Here is a 20,838-nt window from a genome sequence, read left to right as displayed (position 1 = left end):
AAGATGGTGGCCATCGTCGCCTCGCAAGCGTTTCTTCGACGCTGCTGCAGGTGTTTGCAGACACGCAGGACACACGTGGATGCGTGCAGCTCGCTGGTGATTATGCAGATGTGCTGTGCTTCCTCAGTGCTGAGTGCTACCCTAGGAGTAACTCTGCCAACTTACATAAACCTCCAGGGAGGCAACTTCAAAGGCTCCGGCTCAAACAGCAGCTATTAAAGGCTTATTAGGAGATGTGTAGCTATGTGTGTGCGTGTGTGTGTGTGTGTGTGTGTGTGTGTGTGTGGAGGGGGGGGGGGTTGGCATTCCCTGGGGGAGGGAGGGGATGGGGGGGGGAGGTGGCATGTGCCGACCACATGTGTGCAAGGGCCAGACAGAGAAAAGGGAGAAATTAGCAATGCAAATAAATTCCTCCAACTAATTACCCTTGATGAAAACACATGAAGGTCGATGCCCGGCGGTGGCTCTATCGACATCGCTAACGATTTGGGCAGCGCTACTCGGGTGACGTAGCGTTCTTCACACCGGCCCGAGACAGGAGATTGTCATCGCGACACCAAATCGCCATTGTGTGTGTCATCGGTCACGGCTTTTAATGGTAGCCATGTCATGTCCCTCCGCTCCAGTAACCATCCCGGAGTGACGGGCGGATGGCGATAGCGTGGACAGAATGAGTGAGCGTGTAACAGGCCGCCGTCGGCCACGGGCGGCTAGATTGCCGTGTTTGTGTTGTGTCCCATAATGGCCGCTGTGGCGTTGCGATAAACACTGCTCTGCCATTGACTATCAATTACGGTTAAGAGAGTCCCGGGGCTCTGCAACCCTACAGGGCTCTACCGGTTCTGACTAGACCTCTTTCACTTCTCAAGGACACAGCCTGTGAGGTTCAAAGGCGACGCTCTTCAGGAAAATGTCGGCCATTGCTAAACGGAGAGGACGCGGCGCCGGAGGAAAGAGATCAGAGAGCGGCAAAACGCGCGGCGTGGGCGTGGAAGAGGAGCGCCCGCGTCTCCCGCCCCCGCCTCCCGCCGGCGGAGTCGGTCTCCGCCCATTAAGATGGGGAAGGCACACACGGAGCCCGCGCACGGAGCCGCTTGATGCCGTTAATGGGCGGGGCCGCCGAGCGAGCGCTCCCCCGTGCACCTGCCAAGGACTCCCCACCCCCCCCCCCCCACCTGCCCGGTCCGACCGGGTTTTGCGGGCGGGTGTCACCACCTGTCCTCTGGGTAATCCCCCCCCCCCCCCTCCGCCTCTCCTCCAACCCCCCTCCCTCTCCTCTCCTCCTCCACTGAAGTCTATTGGCAGCAGCTCTTTTCATTTGCCAGGAAGGAAGATCTTATTAAGAGCATAATAACAGGTGTGTGTGTGTGTGTGTGTGTGTGTGTGTGTGTGTGTGTGTGTGTGTGTGTGTGTGTGTGTGTGTGTGTGTGTGGAGGGGGGGGGGGGCATACCCTGGGGGAGGGAGGGGATGGGGGGGGCATTCCCTGGGGGAGGGAGGGGATGGCGGGGGGGGGGGGGGGGGGGGTGGCGGGGGCGTGATTAAAGTGATTAAAGTGGAGCAGAGTAGAGGGAGGGAGACCTGCTGGAAACCTGGGGAGAGAAAGGTGTGCTCACTTTGTCTTAGAGCTTCGCGGGTGTGACTCACTCTTCCACGACTCGCTCACCCGACTCCACCCCCCCCCCTCCCCCCTCCCACCGCCCACACCACCACCCCACCCCTCTTTAATGACAAAGTGCCGTTGGCCGGAGGTTGAAGCTTTGGCGCTGCTTTATGCCAACAGAGCGGCTAGCGACTCCAGTGGCTCAGTGGATAAGTGGGCACAGGTTATTATTATTTAATTTCACCGGGGGGCAGCCCGTGGAGGCCAAGGTCTCATTTTGCAATGGTGCCCTGGTTACAAAGCAAAGCATACAATATACTGTATGTTATCTGCCCCAGAAAACGGCCGTGGTGAATGAATCCCAATGAAGATAGCAATATAACCTTTCATCATTACATTTCAAGCATATCATATTTTATCATACATATAAGCTTTAGCAATACACTTACATGTACAGTGCGGTGTACAAGATTGCGTAATAGTCATTTTAGCTGCGATCTCTATTCATCTGTTTGCCATGTTCTCATCTTGTGAATAATGCTAGTTCCCAAACTACATAACTGTAACAAGATAGCATTGTTCACGTAAAACTTTCCACAGCAGCATCATTTCATGTCTCAAATATTCCCTCCCAGCCACAGATCCTCTGGGAAAATCCTGGCTGGTAAATGATACTCATCATCGGGCCGGCCTGGCTGGCTGTCAGAGGTCCCACTGTCTGACTGGAGGAGCCCAGGGAGACCTGCCTCTCGCTGCTGTCAGCGCCAGGGGAGCTCTCTGGACATTACATGACCTCCAGGGTCTTTTTATTCACCACACACTTTGTAACACACACAGTAGTGAGTGGGAGTGGAGAACACGGCACACAACACACACACCCAAGTGCTCAGTCCAGGTCCTGGTCAGGGACCGGACTGAAGAGCATCTGTTCTTTCTGTATGTTTTTCATATCGGGTTCTTTGGGAGGAAACGATTGCGAACACGGGGAGAACATGCGACCTCTGTGAGGTGACGACAGTGCTAGGTACTGCGCCACCGTGCTGCATGTGAGTGATTTTGGGGGTTCAGTGTCTTGCTCAAGGACACTTTGGCGCCTGCCGGGAGCTGGGATCGAACCCGGGACCTTGCCTGGCCAGCCAGCCAGCCGCTCTACCTCACAAGCTACGTGGCGCCACGCTTCCTCTTGGCTCAGTCAGTCTCTACATGTAAACAGACTCAGAATCGGAAAAAAGGACTCCTTTATTTTGCAACACGTGAGGAAAGTGACTACGTGACAGATTTGGATGTGTGTCAGGTGTGTCTCTTTACCCTACTGTACAATACAGTAGACAGTAGTCATCAGAACCTCCTCAATACCAGAGATCACTAAGTGCTGTATTACACCAGTTTTACAGCAAGCAGTGGGTCTTTTTGAAGCCTTTTAAGTCTTTTCATGTTTTTGATTGATTTCGCTAGGCTACTATCTGCTCTCTAGTTTTAAAACCAAATTGGTGGTTTTCAAAAATTTATGGATATAGAAAATCTTTGTGAAAGTAAAAGTAGCTTGTCAGCCCACACACGCCTACACACGATAAAATCAGCCCACACGTGATTCGAAACAATCAGCTAGCAAGCTAAACTGCAGTACAAAACTGTCTTGCAATCTACAAGTAGCAGGAGGCAAACGCTGCTCATTTGGACAACAAGGAAGTTGATTATGCAACCGGCCTCCGCACACTCAACATCAGCGAGCGTCATCACCACACCGAAAATCAGCGTGTCTACCCAGAGTTTGTGTTTACATCGCAACCCATCAGAGCTGGAACTAAGAAATACTCGTACTGACTGCAAAGTGTACCCTTCCACCCTGAAGACAAAGCCCAGGTCTTAGTGGGTGTTGGTGGGTTTTTGGGGCAAAGTAAAACAGGCTTTAGACAGCCTCCCGTCTGTTTTTCTCAGGCTATTCAAGGTTCGAGGGGGTTTATTTGTCATAATGATGCGCAAGATATATATATATACGAGTATAATGCATAAATGAAATGCTTCCTGGCATTGTGGAGGGGAGATGTTGACTACAACTGAGTGCTGTGGGCAGTGGTTGTAGTTGCAAAGAGGAGACTCTAGGACCAACAGCCCACAGGGAAGAGATAGACACACACACATACAAACACACACACATACACACTCATCATCCCTATGTCAACCCCCCAGGCCATAGCGAGCTGAGTATACGTGACTATACGTGAGTATCGACACACACAAACCCTAAACTGGGCCTCCAACCTGTACTGTAGCTTACCTTGAGAGACTCACTTTCTGGGCCTCTGCCATCCATACACCACTCTGTCCCTCCCTCCCTCCCTCCCTCCCTCCCTGCAGCCTGTCTTCAGTGGGGCCGATCATGTTTCTATACGCTCTCACGGAGCTACCGCAGCAGGAAGGTAGGAATGCGCGGCCCTGCCGGAGCCAACACCTTGTCACCGCCAAGCCGGGGAGAACAATAGGCGCAGTGTGGTGAGGCTCCCTGCTCTCATCACGCCCTGAGCATCCCGTCTCTCTCTCCGCCAACGTACGGCAACCAGCCATGACACCCGGGTCACGGGCGCGCCGAGAACTCTGCCTCCGCCCGACTCGGCAGAGATGCGCAGAACGCACACAACACAGCGTGCACACAACAGGGGCGGGGTGGATAGGGGTCCAGCCCGTTCGGGAGTAAGACAGTGAACTTACTTGTATTTTTATTTTTTTTTAGCAAGGGATATATATTGAGCCGAGCCTCTCTTGTGTGCCGTGTTTTTATGATGATGGGCTCCGGTCGGAGTTAAGTCATGAGGAGTCACACAGAGGACAGCTGGATAGGTCACAGAGGTCCAGTATTTGTTTCATGGTCAGTTAAATGTGTTGTTTTTTAAAACTGAAAAGTATTCCATGACATCATATTTTCCATACCTGCAACCAGGCATATTTGTGTTTCTGCCGAGCAGTCAATATTCCCCCCAGATGAGGGAGAGACTATACATTTAATTAGATGGATGGATGGATGGATGGATGGATGGATGGATGGATGGATGGATGGATGGATGGATGATGGACAGACAGGATAGGTAGGTAGGTCGGTAGGTACTTTATTTTATGTAACAATAAAGGCAACAAAAAGGCATAGTCAGGGACTGATTTACAGTCGGTACACAGAATATACAAAATATACATAAAATATACACCAAAGTCTATAAGATGGTGAAACATGGGGCTGTATGGATTCTTTCCCAGGTAGGGGAGCACACAGTCAGCCGAGATTTGACACAGTTCAGTCATTTTGCAATGGCATGCTAAGAAGGTAGAGTTTCCCTCCGTCCTCCCCCCTTGTGTTGATAAAGAGCTGGGGTAGGGCGGGCTGAGTGACAGGAGCGGACAGCCAGGACATGTCGGTGCACCTTCAGTCCATGTGTAAATACCGTTTGACTGACAGCCCATCAGAGGCACTACAATGGCAGCTCTCTGTGTGCCACAATTTTTAGGAATTCCTTCAAAGTAGCGGTGGATTAGGTGAGGTCTACTTTCCAGCCGACTGGAAGTTCCAACGCACCCGTATAATATACGTCTGGGTAGCTATAGTGTGAACATTCCACTGACAATGGTCACATATATACAGGCGTGTATCAGGTGTCAAGACCAGTGTGTAACTACCGTCCGTCTTTTGTCATGGAGAATGCCACTAATGCTATAATGCAGTTGTTAGGCTTGACCATGTCATAGGAGACTAGATACTGGTTATAGAATTACAGGATGACAGCAGTTTTTTTTCTTCCTCCATTCTCTTTTTTGCCCTCTCTTTCCCAAGCTACGGCTTGTTTTCTTCAATCAACTGAATCGACAAAGAGGTTATAGAAGGGGAAAAACAATCTCTTTTGTAGTCTTTTGGAGTTTTACCAGTACTGTTAATCTGTGTTTTCAGCCTTGTCGGTTTTTGTTCTGTTTAGTGAGTTCTTTGTGTTCCCCTTCTTGCCAAACAGCATCAACAGGTTACCTATATTAGCGCTGTGTGTCTGTACATCCATTCTCATTGGCTGTTTGACTGCCACGGCGCCCTCCCCAGTTGATCGTATGCTTCATCCACGATTAGCAAAAACGACAATGGTGAAGACCAGCAGATCTCAGTGCAGAGAGAGAACAGGCTGTTCCTGTCTGTGTTTGAGCCTGGGGAGAACCATTGGTAGGGTAGATGTTTCCCACAGCAGGCCAGCCAGCCAGCCCCTCCCCACAGTCCCCTGTGTTCGTTGGTTCCTTTGTCTCAGGGATCCTCCCTACAGTACCTTTCACACTGCCCGTTAAGCTCTTTATTAGAGGGTTTCCCGCTGTCTCGCTGTACTGTCTGAGCTACAGGTTTGGGCCATTGTCCTCTAATGGGGAGACGGGGTACGTTCCTACCTCACCCAGAGGTTGTCTGCTGATGTTCTTTAATCATTTCTTGCCAAGGCACGCAATGTGTGATTTCTTTGAATACCGATAATTGAAATGACAAATTCACTCTACAGTTCGAGGGTACTCTGATCTTGATGACAGAGTAATAGATGGAATGGTTGGTTCTGTCTTTATGGTTTTTCCCAATCTGCTATGGCACAGTTCTAATGGGCAACATTACCCCCAAGAAAGGACAGATCCCCTGAGCGTGTGTGTGTGTGTGTGTGTGTGTGCATCAGTGTTCACCAAATGTCACCATCACTCACTCATTCACAGCGTTTAAAAGGTGACTGTCAGACAAGCGAACAGCAGCTAGTGGTGTCACAACACCTGACTCATCAGTGCAGTCGCCCGTTTCCTCAATGATTTCTGTTAAGAGTGTCACTGATCCAGTGTCACATGTTCCATCCCTTGGGCACCACTAATGTGTCACACAGAGCTGGCCTGACAATTTGCAGTTCCCTCCAACAAAATAACATCCAGCAAACCCTGGCCTGATTAAAAGGCCTCACTCTTTTTTTTTCTTCCAGTCATTTCAAAGTCTCATCCATTCATCGCGGTCCAGTGGTGGTGTACCCCTCGAGATGGGGTGTCTTTTCCACATAGGGGACAGGGAATGGGATTTTTCAGGCGGTTATTTTATTAGGATTCCGCCGTAATTTGTCAGGGCTAGCGTTTGACCGCGCTCGGCCTCTCAGATTATCTGAGCAAGGCTGGAACGGCTATGTCTGAATTAAATTCAGCGGGAGTGAAATTGTCGTCTCTCTCCCTCCCGCTCGCGCAGATCCATGACGAGAAGTTCCCGTAGTGGGATTAGTCATGCCGCAACCCGGCTGTATTTACATTAGGACTGGATTTCACAGCGTTTAAAGGGGGACCACCTAGCCGGCTCAAGGTTGTGGGATGAATAGGGGAATCGCTGGGCCCACGCCAAGGGGAGATCTCCCGTATCGGGGTGGCAGTCAGACCGTACCAATGCGCTCAACGGATGACTGCTGTCTGAACTCCCTTCAACCCTTCACCGTGTCTGGATGAGACGGCTGAATCCTGCTTTGTCTTTGTCTTTGTCACAGAGGACCAGGTCCCCCACGGTTTCCCCACCATAGACATGGGTCCCCAGCTGAAGGTGGTGGAGAGGACGCGCACCGCCACCATGCTGTGCGCGGCCAGCGGGAACCCCGACCCGGAGATCTCCTGGTTCAAAGACTTCCTGCCTGTGGACATCAACAGCAGCAGCGGCCGAGTCAAGCAGCTGCGCTCAGGTAACTCCTCCTCACACTTCCTCACACATGCCTGCATATTCCCAGTACAGTATTTCTGTAAAAGCAATGCTAATATGTAGGATGTTCTTTTTTTCAATCAAGTTAAATTAAGTCCAGTGTCAATACCAGAAGCTCTTTACAGATTAGAATAAATATTGTCCACATTAATTCAAACTCTTTTCTGTAATTACCTGAGTGGCACCTGTGTAGGAATATGGCTGTGCATGTGGTGCCTACGTACCAGCTGCAGACATTGAACTTACCAACAAACTAAGTGAAGCAGGCGTAGCAGAGCTGAGAGAAGTGGTCTACAGTATATCCAGACACTTAACACCTCAAACCATCTGCCCAGCTCGACGCAGGCTGTTCTGCAGTGCTCCAACTCTTAGTGACTCTACAAATAAATGTTTTTAAAAGTACACTCTCAGGGAAACGTGGATATGGTCGCCAGAATGTTAACTCTAAAAGCGTTCCGGGTCCCGGCTCTCGATCCCTCGCCTTGCGGCATAATATAAGAGGACGTTCTTCCTCTGTTGCGTCTGCGCTAGCTGCCCCTCCCCTGCCTCTATGCCTCTCATCTAGAGGAGAGCAGGAGGAGGTTCTGTAAGGACGGACAGTATCTCTGGCTTTTGAAGCCTGCGCCGAGGATTTTCCCATGTGGCAACGGGGGCCTCAGGTGAGGACAGACATGTATTATTAACATGATACAGTAGCATAACAATTTGTTTTCCATTCGGTTCAAAGCCCTCTGTCCAGTACAGTCCCACTGCAGTCAAACAGAACCGGGCATATTCCCTCTTATAGGAACGGTCGGTCCCCAGTTTACCGTCGCACAAATTGAAATATAGGAGCTGTCATGTCAGAACTCAACATTTATGCAATGTATTTGTTCCGATACAATTCATTAGGTGGAAGTGAGATTACATTTGCTCAGAAATTAGTATGCCTATTGAAGAACCTTTTTATCCATCAAAGAACGCTAATAGCTCCATTTTTCAATTTGAGACCTTTGCACTCTCGTCGCAAATGAAAGGAGGTAGTCCGTGTCACGTGAGTCACATGGAGCTATAGCCTTTCTAAAACATGGCATTGTCTCCACGTAATTACAGCAAAGCTCCATCGAAGCCGAGGAGGCTGGCCAGCACATCGATCAGCCTCTGTTTACAATGCTAGCCACATGCTAAGCAAACAGCCCCTACCAGCGCTGGATCAGATAGGGAGGTGGGGAGTGCGAGAGGACAGGATTAGAGTCTGAGGACAAAGCTAAAGCCCACTTCTCTGTGGTAAACACTGATGGAGTAGGAAGACCATGTGCTGTGTGTCAAACAGTCACCCAACCCCAGGGTCATTAATCCTCTGTTCAGTACTGTTCAGTACTATTCTGTGAACTGTTCAGTGAGCTCATTGTTTGAGCAGGAATATGTCTTTGTAGAACATAATTACCTCTTGAAATCAGATGAGGTAAAAAATAAGTAATGGGAGTGACATGCTTTACTTTAATTTCCAACTGAATTAATTTTAGTTTCACATTAGGGGCAATACATTATTATCGCAATGCCTTAACCTTCATGTTTTCCTAGGAAAAGATTGCAATCCCTGTTCCAGACATTGTGAAAACATAATCAAAGTCTTGTTATTTTTCACAATGAAAAGCGCTCCGCTGAAAAGCGCCAGGGCCGAGGCCTTGATAGCATGCTGAACACACACAGCCATCCCGAGGCTTGTGTCCTTCAGCCATGCAGGCAGCCCTGGCAGGTCTCAGCGTGAGCCCACCCAGCCCAGGCCCCTGGGAGCTGCTGATGTTCTCCTCTCCCCGCGGAGACCACACAGCGACCAGTGGGTCTCCCGACTCTCAACTCCCCCTCCTCTACCTCTACCTAACCCCGCCCCCCTTCCCCCGGCTTCTGAGTGGCTAGTGGTTGGTTCATTATCCAGATCTCTGGTATCTGTATAGTAACCTGGCCACCTGCACCGTTATATGTCATATACTGTATGACTAGATATGCCCAAATGGCTCCTTATTAACATTCCAACAGGAATAATCTATTTTGAACAAAGACATGTTGATAATAAGCAGATGGTTCACTGTGAGATCACCTTTCGGTTTCACGGTCTATTACACGTTAGTATTTATTTATTTTAACTACAACCACTGTGGAATGATAGCATATGTTAATGCCGTGCGGAAGTTTTCACAGCTAAGCAACGACGACAGCGTATCTCAGGGCATAGCTTGCCTTGTATTGCATCAGATACAGCCCAGCGTTCCAGGCTCTTGTCAGCCTCGTTAAAGCAGGATGTTAAAAAGCCCCCACACACTAGCGTCTCCAGACACTCCGGAACGCCCCAGGTAGAACCCGGGTCAGGCCAGCGGTGGGTCAACTAGGGGTCACGCCGCTGCTAGCCAGGTGTGAGCAGAAATAAACAGGCGTAGACAGACAGAAGTAGCTCTGTGATCACGTCAGCCTGAGAGCTGTGTAGCACAGCTAGCACGAACAAGCGCCAGGTGAGAGGAAATAGAACAGACAAATATGCACCACACAGTCAGTATTGTAGGCGGGGTACTGAGTATCGTTGATGGGGTAATCGGTATGGTAGACATGGTTCATGGTACAGTATACATGTTCTTAACCCGCACACTACTGTAGCACATGTTGGAAATAACAGACAATAGTCATTATTCACTTTTTTATAACGGGACATTTTGTTGATTTGATTGGATTTTTTTAACTAGTGAGTGAAGGGAAAAAACTATTCTCGACACTTCCTCAGTCTGCTGTTTCTTCTCCTTGCTCTCTTTCTGTTGCTCTTCCTCTCTCATTTTTATTATACTAATGCTTCTCTCTGATTTTATTTGCATTCAAATTACCTCACCAGGTGGTACACCAATCAGAGGTAAGAATGCTGGGTACAGGAAATGTCCACTCACGCCATCCCTCCTCTCCTGCTCATCTTCCTCCTATTCCTCCTCCTCCTCCTCTCACCTCACCATGTCCCCATCTCCAGCGCTCTGTCCCTCTCTTTCTTGGTCCTGATGCCTCCTCTGCTTCTACGCATGAGCCTTTGTAAGTCTGTCTGGTCTATATCCCTCTTCAAACAGAAAAGAAAAAGGCCCAAGAATCCCAAAACCCATTCTAAGGAAATCTGATTGATAGGTCAACTGACGAGACCGAAACGGTCTTCGAAAAAGACACGATGGGTGGATTCCAAGTGTAGCTGAGAACAACCGTTCAGACTGGCTCCTGTCCATGTCAGTCTGGTGATCTCTTGACCAGCTTTTCAGAGTTTTATTATTTTTTAAACCTTGACTCTGCAACATGTCTAAAATGAGGCAATGTGCATATGCAGCGCATGCCGATTGACAGCTGGCGCGATTAGTAATCCGTGAGGCGTTAGGGTGGTCAGTGGTGACCCCCCGGTCTGAACGCTGTGCTCATAGCCAGCCCAGTAAGGGAACACCAGACTATTTCATTAAGGCTCGCTTCTCAGTAGTCTCTCAAGGGCACACTGGGAGTTCTGGTAACTACCAGCTTTTGTTGAAGTCTTCCCAGTAGCTCGTTGTGTGAGGGGGGAGGGGTGGGGGGGGGGGCATCTCGCCCCTGGCAGGCTGATTAGCCTCTTCTCACACGGAGATACTGGGAAAGCGAGGAGCCGGCGCAGGGCAGAGGGAACATCGCCATTTGCCTGTTCTCACTTCTCTCTCGGGAGATAAAGCACATCTCATCCCATCCAGGGGTCTGCCCTGGAGACGTGATGCTGACATGAGGTAGCCAATCAGTGGGGAGATGGAAGAGGGCTGAATGAAGGGAGAGACAGGTTGAACTCAGTCCGTAACCAGCTGCTGCATTCTTGTCCCTTTGCTACCTCTGGAAAAAATGTTAGGATTGGCATTCGCCTGCGAACTGATCTCTGGGATTGAAGCCCAGGGCAAGAAAGCTAATAAGACCCTGGGAAAAGAAGCGCACATGGGCTTTTCATTATCAGCCTGACACAATGGCTTATCATATGGAAGAGAAGAGTCTTGACAGGACCAAAGGCTTACCTACGCTCTGTATGTTGAGCCGTGTGTGTGTGTGTGTGTGTGTGTGTGTGTGTGATGCTGTATAATAGTGTATTGTGTGTGTACACACTTCTATATAGCTGTACTGTGTGTGTGTGTGTGTGTGTGTGTGTACACAGTATCTGTGCGTCTGTATGCGTGTGTGTGTGTCTGTGTGTGTGTGTGTCTGTGTGTGTGTGTGCGTGTGTGTGCGCGTGCACAAGCGCGCATTTGTGCCTGTGTGTGTGTGTGTGTGTGTGTGTGTGTGTGTGTACCACCTTATCTTTGTGTAGGTGTGTAGCACCAGGATACACATCTCTGGCAGAGTCCCGTTGATGAGTGAGACAGAGCTCGGAGGCAGCCAGCTGACGGTTATCCCTCCATCTCCGGGTCCCTCCAGCAGCAGACCCACCATGATGAGGCCACACACACTCACACTCTTTTTTTAAATGTCTATCCTGTGAATATTTATTCACCAGCACTTAACATTGTGTTACAAAACCCATCCCATGATGCATTTCAGGACTACCTCTACCTGAAATACTGTATATTATCCATGTTTACTTTCAACCCGCTGACCGCAAACTGCATGATGTGTGTTTACATCCAGCAAATCAACGGCATTACATAACTGGGATGAGACACAGTCATGTTGTCTGTCAGTACTAAGTGTCCACCGAGTGTGTAATAAAAACTGTTTGTTGTATTAGTGCACTGAGGTGAATAGTAAACCTACGGAAATGAAAAGCGATCGCGAGATAAAATCCAATCAGTGTGCGTGTGTGTGTGCGCGTGTGTGTGTGTGTGTGTGTGTGTGAGCAGGAGTCAGGTAAGTGTTGTGTGTTTTAGGCCCCGGGTTTCAATAGTAATTCTCCTTTAGACAGTGCTAACCAAAGACCTCTGTCAAGTAGAGTAGAAGGAAACAAGTCGTTCAGCTCCTGGTTGTCTTTTCACTCATTTGTTTCATGGCCGTGTGACAAATGGCTCCAGCCCACACTGTTGCCAGCAGTAAAGCCGGTGATGAGAACAATCAGTGCCGAGCAATGCAGAATTGATTAGTGATTTGTGGGATGTTTATCTGCAAAGCGAAAGCTCTGACCGGGTAGTGAGAGGCTGTTTAAGTACTGTAGTGTTGTTACTGATTCTCTTCCTCTGCTTTCATTGCTCTGTTAATGGGGCATATTTTACTTCAGCGTTTGAACGTCAGAGATGCTAATGTTGGTAATGTCATTGTGGATGTTTAGCGGTTCGCCTCTGACAACAACCTTTGTCTTCCGAAGCTCTTCCCTTTTATCCGGTTTGAAAGCAATGGAAGAATGTGAGGTTTTATTAGATCCCTAAAAATGTATCTTTGGCTCATCATCATCTTGAACTGTAATCATTTTGCAGGACATTAGTTACTATTAGTTACAGATTAGTTACAGATGTACTGTATAATGAGCCAGTGTTTTTTAATCCAAAATACAGTTTGGATTATTTTCAGATATCTCATAGGATGTCATCGTAAGATGTTTTCTTGTGTCAGTGTGCTTTTGGGTGCTTCTCTATCTGCATTGGCTAAGAACATCACTGATCAGTTAGCTTGGATGGACTTGGCAGAGTCTCTCGATACCATCTGTGGGGGGCAGGCGTCTATGTGGCTGTATGCTGAGTGTGTTTCTAGGAAATGTGTCCATGGCTGGTTCCATTCGTGCAGGTCTGAGCCATGACGGTATGCCCTCTCTCCCCAGGAGCGCTACAGATTGAGAACAGCGAGGAGTCGGACCAGGGCAAGTACGAGTGCGTGGCGGTGAACAGCGCCGGGACGCGCTACTCGGCCCCCGCCAACCTCTACGTGCGAGGTAAGAGCCGCGTTGGCGAGCGGGTCACCTCCCGAGGAGCCTCCCTATCACCTCCCCACTGCTCTGCGGTCAAACGCTAACTCCTCTCCACAGCCGGGCCCGCCCGATCACTCCGCACGGATCGCCTCGACCTCTCCTCCTGACTGGAAACACAGAAGCGTCGTCCGCCTCCTCACTCACAAACCGCCGAGTGAAACGGCACCTGCCTGTCACCGCCTGTCCCCTCTCAATGTTTTCTTCATCCAAACACTTTCCCACTCTTTCATTCACAGCTTGTATTCGTCCCCTGAGGGATTTCTGTGTGGTTTTAAAGCAGCTCTGTTATAGTTCTGTTTGACCCCCGCTCACCTCGCGGGCTGTTTTGTTCCCTCCGGGGTGAGCGGGAGGTCGGCCGGGGTGGTGCGGTGCCAGCTTGTTAAGGAGGGAGGGAGCTACGGGTCGGGTCTTGCAGGTAGAGAAATGCAAAGACACCTGGGTGGTTACTGTTGTCATGCGTGGGGGAGTGAGAAGGAAATTCCCTTGTCAACAGGATGTACCAGGGCTATGTGTCACTACAAAGCAAGCAAGGCTGATGTCAAAACAATTCAATTAGCTGCAACCAACAACAGGCTCTAAAAGGCAACCTCAGACTTGTTTCAGTTGCATGACCTCACTGCCACAGAGTTTTTAAACTATGCATTCCTGGGTTGTTTAACATTTAAAAGATCTGAAAACTTCTCTCTGGTAACACACCTAGGAGAATTGTATTTTTTCCAGAATTTAATCTCATGAAATTCCTTGCAATAATCTTGGATAACCTGGATGGAAGCTACACTTCCTCAGGTGCTAGAACTTCCAGAAATAATTCCCTTGGGTAGGTTGTCACCCAGTTGACCTCTGGCCCTAATGGAAGAAAGCGTTTTTTCCTGGTGTGCCTCGTATATCCTCCCTGATTGCATACATGACCCATTCAGTGATAAGGACTGTCTGGAAAAGCTCATATTAAAGATACACAAGAGATCATATCCTCTGGTTCTCCTTGGAGCTCTGCTCTCCTCGTATCGGAACTCGGACCACGTAGCGGGACAGCCGCAGTCGGAGGGAATACAGATCAAGCTTTGCTCGTTTGATGAACGACATTTAATATATATGTATGAGTGCTCTGTAATCAGCCCCACCTGCAGTGCGAGTGAGCGATTGTGAACTTGGGTGTGTTATATGAGGGTGTGCGTGCGTGCATGCATGCGGCCGTGCGTGTGCTTGTGTGCATGTGTGTGTGCGTCCGTGTGTGTATATGTGTGTGTGTTTGTGTGTGTGTGTGGATCCTGCACAAGCAGCACACACGCCTGCCCTACATCATCTTCTTTCTGAGAGCAAATTAGTAGATCTCCCTCAATTGATAAGAATTGCCTTTGAGAACTGAAAGCATCTTTTAAAGTGCTTTTCGCCATGTGAAAAATTATGCATATTTCTTTAAGATCATTTCATCCTGCAATTCCTCAGCGCATATTGCCATGGTATATTAATGTTGTTCAATATCACAGTAGGTATACTGTACATTAATTTAAAAGAAATGCCATTGCCTGATAAACTATGCTGAAATATCCCTCTTCTGAAATATCCCTCTGCTACACTAAGTGTAGAACTGAACTGCTGATATCAGAGAGAATATGTGATCCTTCTTCCTGGTGTGTTTAGTTTCTTAGTTTTGTTTCTGTATAATGTAACACTGAGTTTCTGTTTGAACTAGCTAATCCCCCAGGTGTGTGTGTGTGTGTGTGTGTGTGTGTGTGTGTGTGTGTGTGTGTGTGTGTGTTTGCAATAGCAAAGTTCAAACTTCGGAAACCTCTGTCTGTATGTCAATGTGTGTGGGCTTTAGAGTGTACGTAGGGTGTGTAAGAGTTTGTGAATGAGTGTGTGTGTGTGTGTGTGTCATCTATCTTGTTTTCGTCTCTTAACTCTGTCTTGCTGTTCATCTCTTTGTCTGGAGTCTCATTGACTCCATGCCCATCCAGGTATTAGTCATATAGACCCTTTCATGGAATGTTCATATTCAAAACAATAACACCTCTTTGGTCCATCTCAACATCTGGGTTGCCGTGACGATATCACTGTCAAGCCATCTACTGTAACTTTAGCAGCTGTAGCTAGCTAAGCAGCTATTTCTTGAGCCTCCCAAAGGCAGAACAGTCGAGATAGTAATAACAAGTAAGAATAATTATTACTTGTTATAATAAGTAACAAGTAATAATCCCACCACTGAACAGCAAGGTCCCGAAGTTAATTTGGACATTTTGAAAAAGTTTTTCACTTGCTAGTGTTTGAATATTATCACAGATTTTTGTCTATTTTTCCGCTGACACACTGGAAGTTTGCTCGGACCGAGTCGTTGCCGTAGCAACCGAAAATTCCAAAGAAAGGGTCTATACATAGATTGTATGTAAAAGTCCATTTCACACAAACTGCTTATCCTTTTTATGAAGAAAAAGAAGTCAACCATTGTCTATGCACTTGCTTATGTGTGTGCGATTTGCCTAATGGGTCTGAACATGTGTGCAGGTGTCCTCTGGTGCCTCGTTGTTTATGTCATTGTTTGTTTGTGCCTGTTTTTTGACCATGTTGTATGTTGGTAATGAGTGTTTACTGTATGTGTGTGTGTGTGTGTGTGTGTGTGTGTATGTGTGTGTGTGTGTGTGTGTGTGTGTGTGTGTGTGTGTGTGTGTGTGTGTGTGTGTGTGTGCGTGCGTGCGTGCGTGAGTGCGTGCGTGTGTGTTTTAGATCACATTTTAGAGCCGTTTGGTGGGAATGGCTGAAAGCCCACTTCTCTGTGTGAGGCTTCAGTTACAGATGTAAGTGTCTGACTAATCCAGCATCAGCGGCCATGTTTGCATTCACATTCAGCTCTCTGCTCCCCTCGGTGGCTCTGCTTAGAAGGAGTCAATGGACAGAATTAATGTGGCCCGTCATGCCAGCAGGACACTGTCTGCTCTGTGTGCATAATGAAGTCAGTTTGTCAGCGAGCTCGGGCTCTCTAATGCCATCTCAATTCAGGGGCAGCAGCCAATGTGTCGGAGCGGCTTACACGTTGTGCATGTAAACTCCAGGAACAGGGAGGTGTGTGTGTGTGTGTGTGTGTGTGTGTGTGTGTGTGTGTGTGTGTGTGTGTGTGTGTGTGTGTGTGTGTGTGTATGTGAGTGTGTGTGTTTCTTTGTGTGTGTCTGACTGTCTTTCTCTCGGTGGCTGTGTGTATGTGTGTTTTTTTTCTTCATATGTTAATGTCTGTGCATTCGTGCCCTTCAGAATATTGCGTGTGTGTGCGCGTGAGTGCGTGCCTGTGTGCGTGCGTGTGTGTGTGTGTGCACTGTCCAGTCTACCTTTAGCAGGAGGCTGTGTGTGTAATACGAGGTAACTATGGATGTTTGTATATGAGATGTATGTTGTTTGTGTCAAAGCACTGGCTATTGTCTCCATTCTGTCTTCCTTAGTCTGCCTTTTATGGATAAGCGGATATTTGCCTGTTTTACTCTCTCTGTTTCTTCTTGTCTTCTTCCTGTTCCTCCTCTTTTTCTTCTCTGTTGTTTTTTTTTTCTTTCTTCTCTTTATCTTTATTCCCTCCATCACCATCGCACCCCGCCATCCAAAAATCAATCCAAATCTCACCTCTCAGATCAACGCGAAGGTTGGTTCTTTTCACTCTTTACCCTTCTATACCAAGGCACGGCGGACTGGAGCCAGCGCTGGCATCTCGCCGGGCGCCTCAGGCCCGTCCCGGCCTCTCTCAGGACCCTGAATCCCCCCCCCCCCTCCCTCCCTCCCGCCCAGACCCTCCTGTTGCTATGCTGCTTGCCCTTCAGCCCTCCACCCCCATTCTGAGCTTTGCATGGGCCTCCTGTGTCAGCTGTCCCACCATGCGTCAGTCGGTCAGCGTGTCGACCTTGTCTGCATCCCTGGGGGTCCCTCAGCCAAGGTTGTGTGTGCAGTCCACCCCATCCTGTCCTCTCACGCCGTGTCCAGCCATCGTGACTCCCAAGAAGCATGACGCTTGCCTACATCACAACCCGCAGGGTTCTGCCGTGGTCCCAAACCGGAACACAGCACTCGAACCTCGCCTCTCGCCTCAGTGTATCTCTTAGAACCTCGCCTCTCGCCTCAGTGTATCTCTTAGAACCTCGCCTCTCCCCTCAGTGTATCTCTTAGAACCTCGCCTCTCGCCTCAGTGTATCTCTTAGAACCTCGCCTCTCGCCTCAGTGTATCTCTTAGAACCTCGCCTCTCCCCTCAGTGTATCTCTTAGAACCTCGCCTCTCACCTCAGTGTATCTCTTAGAACCTTGCCTCTCCCCTCAGTGTATCTCTTAGAACCTCGCCTCTCGCCTCAGTGTATCTCTTAGAACCTCGCCTCTCGCCTCAGTGTAACTCTTAGAACCTCGCCTCTCGCCTCAGTGTATCTCTTAGAACCTTGCCTCTCCCCTCAGTGTATCTCTTAGAACCTCGCCTCTCGCCTCAGTGTATCTCTTAGAACCTCGCCTCTCCCCTCAGTGTATCTCTTAGAACCTCGCCTCTCGCCTCAGTGTATCTCTTAGAACCTCGCCTCTCCCCTCAGTGTATCTCTTAGAACGCCGTCGAACGCCTCGCCCTCGTTTGCTCGTGCTCCAGGTCGCCCCCTGTTGGATCAAGGGGAGCTTGCAGACACGGCTCTGATTATAAGCGGAGATCCAGCTGTTGTCGGTGACAGGGCGTCTGGACGGGCTGACAGTTTTAGCGTTGCGCCAGCGCATTCCTGCGTCACTACGCAGCTGCAGTGCAGTTGTTTCACGGTATTACAGCCGCCGTCGAGGAACACTTGTAGGAATGTTGCGTGAGCTTAATGGTTCAAGCCTATTTACATAAGTTCAAATTTCAAATTCAATTTCAAATTTCTCCACCCTGGAAAACACTTAGCCAAATTAGAAGGGGGAGTTATGATATCCTTAACATTGAAAAACCTTTTTAGTTTTAATCTGGTTCAAGCAGCTTTGATAGTTTATTCTGGAGTCAGAATTCAGTGCCAGCTCCAGATTTAGTTCAAGGAACAATGGGAACAGATAATATAGGAGACTGCGGAGGGCTTTTTTTTGGGGGGGGGGGGGGGGGGGCTTGCGTCCTTCTTTTCAAGCTAGAATGGCTGAGCTAAAAGAGAGAGAGAGAGAGAAGGAGGCATAGTGTCTGTGGAGAGAGAGAGAAGGAGGCATAGTGTCTGTGGAGGATACGAAAGCCCGCCATACCCTCCTGCCAATAACCAGACCAGGCACACTATGTCTCTGTCATCTGTCCAATATCATGCCCAACTGTTAATTAGGTGTTTTTTTACTGGTAGATGTTCCCTAACAGAAAATTTCCAGAGTGTCCAGGTCTTTCTGCCCAGTTGGCTTGAGTTTTCTGCTCTCAGAAAAATAAAAAAAAGTCTCTGGAATTATATCCCACAAAACATTCAGCTGTAATGAGGTTGTAAAAAGTTTCATGTTCACATCGATCCAACTATTTGGAAGCATGCATTTCTATATGATATACAACGTACTGTATATCATGGCACATCCATGTCCACGTGCGTGATGCATACTGTACCATAGGAAAATGCCATTCTATGAGCTGCTTACAAAATGGCGTCCCATGCATTCCTACCATTAGTGTTTTCTCCAGGTCCTGTTAGACAAAGCTTGAAGAATTCAACGTAATTCAAAGAAGAATAAGAAAATGTGAATGTTATTTTTTTCTGTTCGTTTGCTGTTGAGGTGGGAAGAATAACAGAATCAGTGCTGCTTGATACAACCTGAGGCGATAATTGGATTCTATTCTAATGCTTTCACTCAGATCAATTAGACAAGCTTTTGAGTCAGCCTGTAGATTGAACAGGGATAGTTCCAGTTGTTTGTCTTCATTTGTGTATTCATTCCAGAATGCAGCCCATTTTCAGAGCTGTTTGTGTGCTGCTGATGCCTTCTGTGCACCTTGGCTGGATGGCTGTTGCATGACTTGCTTGAAAATATCTGTGTGGGGATTAAATTATTATTATTATTATATAAATTATTGCGCTTCAAACAACAACCCCCTGACCCCACCCCACCCACTACCACACACCTTCCCATCGCCCTAGCAGTCCTTTACCAGGACTCTGCTTCTTCTTCCTTCCTTCTTTCCTACTTCCTTCCTTCCTTCCATCCTTCCTGCCTTCCTTCCTTCCTTCCATCCTTCCTTCCTTCCATCCTTCCATCCTTCCATCCTTCCTTCCTTCCTTCCATCCTTCCTTCCCTCTTTCCTTCCGTCCTTCCTTCCCTCCTTCCTTCCTTCCTTCATTCCCTCCCTTGCTCTGTCCCTCTCTCCTCCTCTCCCCTCTCTCTCTTCCTCCCGGTGGCATGCCAGTGAAGATGAGAGTGTGTTTGCATTGTAACGACCTGCTTCTCATGCGCTGCTGACTGACTCCTCCCTGCGCTTCATGTGAGACGAGTGACTAAACCCCAGCATAGCTTCTCCGGGTCGGCCAGGACCCCACAGTGTCCCCGCCCCTCGGGCCACCTCCTAACCAATAACCCCTTGTCCTCTCTGACCAGTGACTCGGTAAACAACTCCCATCATGTTGTGACCATCTTCCATGTCCACGGATAACATCATCTTTCTAATGTACACGTTGACTAACAGGATGTCGGCTGATTGGCCCTCCCACGCTGCCCAGCACGTTGACACCCCCCAGGCAGGGACGCTGGCTGCTCCAGCTATTCTCCCAGTGATCACTGGCCTCAATTGGATGACAGAGAACCAGAGAACATCTCGCTGTTTACCTGGCTTGAATGGCACTTGAATGGCACTCGAATTGAACTTTACTTAAAATAAACAGGAACATTTGCAGAATGAAATCTCTGCCAGCTATGTAATCTCCTCCACTGACCTCACTGACACACACACACACACACACGCGCACACACACACACACACACACACACACGCATGGCTCTGTCCCGGTGTCCCACACTGCAGTCCTGCACCAAAGACAGGAGAATAAACCACATATGCCATTCTGCATTCAAGTCACTGAACAACCGAGATGTTTGTATACAAGAAAATAAGAAAAATAATGAAAAAATCATTTTTTCTCCCCTGCCAGTTTCAAAATCAGTTTGGGGATAGAGTATTGATGTAACTGCTAGCAGCCTGGGCCCTGAAATACATGTTTATTGCGCTGCCTATGGCATTTTGTGGTAAGGACATGACCAGGTAATTTTAAAGTTCTGATGATAAACACAGTTTTTAAGAGTTGTGATGTGAATAATGTTGCTTTTTTTTTATCTCCCGTATCCTCAGAGGTCTGTAGTGCTTCCCGAGAATCCCAAATTAAAGGCATTCAGAGTGCCACGCTGCATCCCAGGCATTTTTCCCTGGGCTCCGACATACGGGAGGAAATGGAGCGGATATTTATAGATCTCAATCTAGACAGTATCAGACCGCTGCTTACCAATGATTAAGAGTCCCCATGGCTGTCTGGAAGGGGAGTGCTTTCGCAGTAGCTTAATGTGAGCACCGCAGACCGTCTGTGTGTTGGGGGAAGATCCATTGGGAGAAATGAAATGTCAAGGCCTGGTTTTTGCTGCGCACCTGCCCAAAAGATTTACCGTCTCCATAAGGTTACAGTCACAAAAAACGCTGT

General features: G+C 48.5%; 1 protein-coding gene across 2 annotated transcripts in view; it reads left to right on the top strand.

Annotated features, from left to right (window-relative positions):
- ptprfa (protein tyrosine phosphatase receptor type Fa) overlaps nt 1–20,838 on the top strand; it is a 102,968-nt gene that overhangs the window by 18,717 nt on the left and 63,413 nt on the right. For both annotated transcript variants that reach the window (XM_084444893.1, XM_084444892.1), the window contains exons 3-4: nt 7,115–7,303; nt 13,073–13,183. In XM_084444893.1, the coding sequence (XP_084301019.1) occupies nt 7,115–7,303; nt 13,073–13,183 (300 nt within the window). The remainder of the gene's footprint in view (nt 1–7,114; nt 7,304–13,072; nt 13,184–20,838) is intronic.

The sequence above is a fragment of the Borostomias antarcticus genome (genome assembly GCF_949987555.1).
Source record: "Borostomias antarcticus genome assembly, chromosome: 10".
NCBI lineage: Eukaryota > Metazoa > Chordata > Actinopteri > Stomiiformes > Stomiidae > Borostomias > Borostomias antarcticus.
The sequence above is the reverse complement of the archived record's forward strand: the minus strand, read 5'-3'. Positions and strand labels throughout refer to the sequence as shown.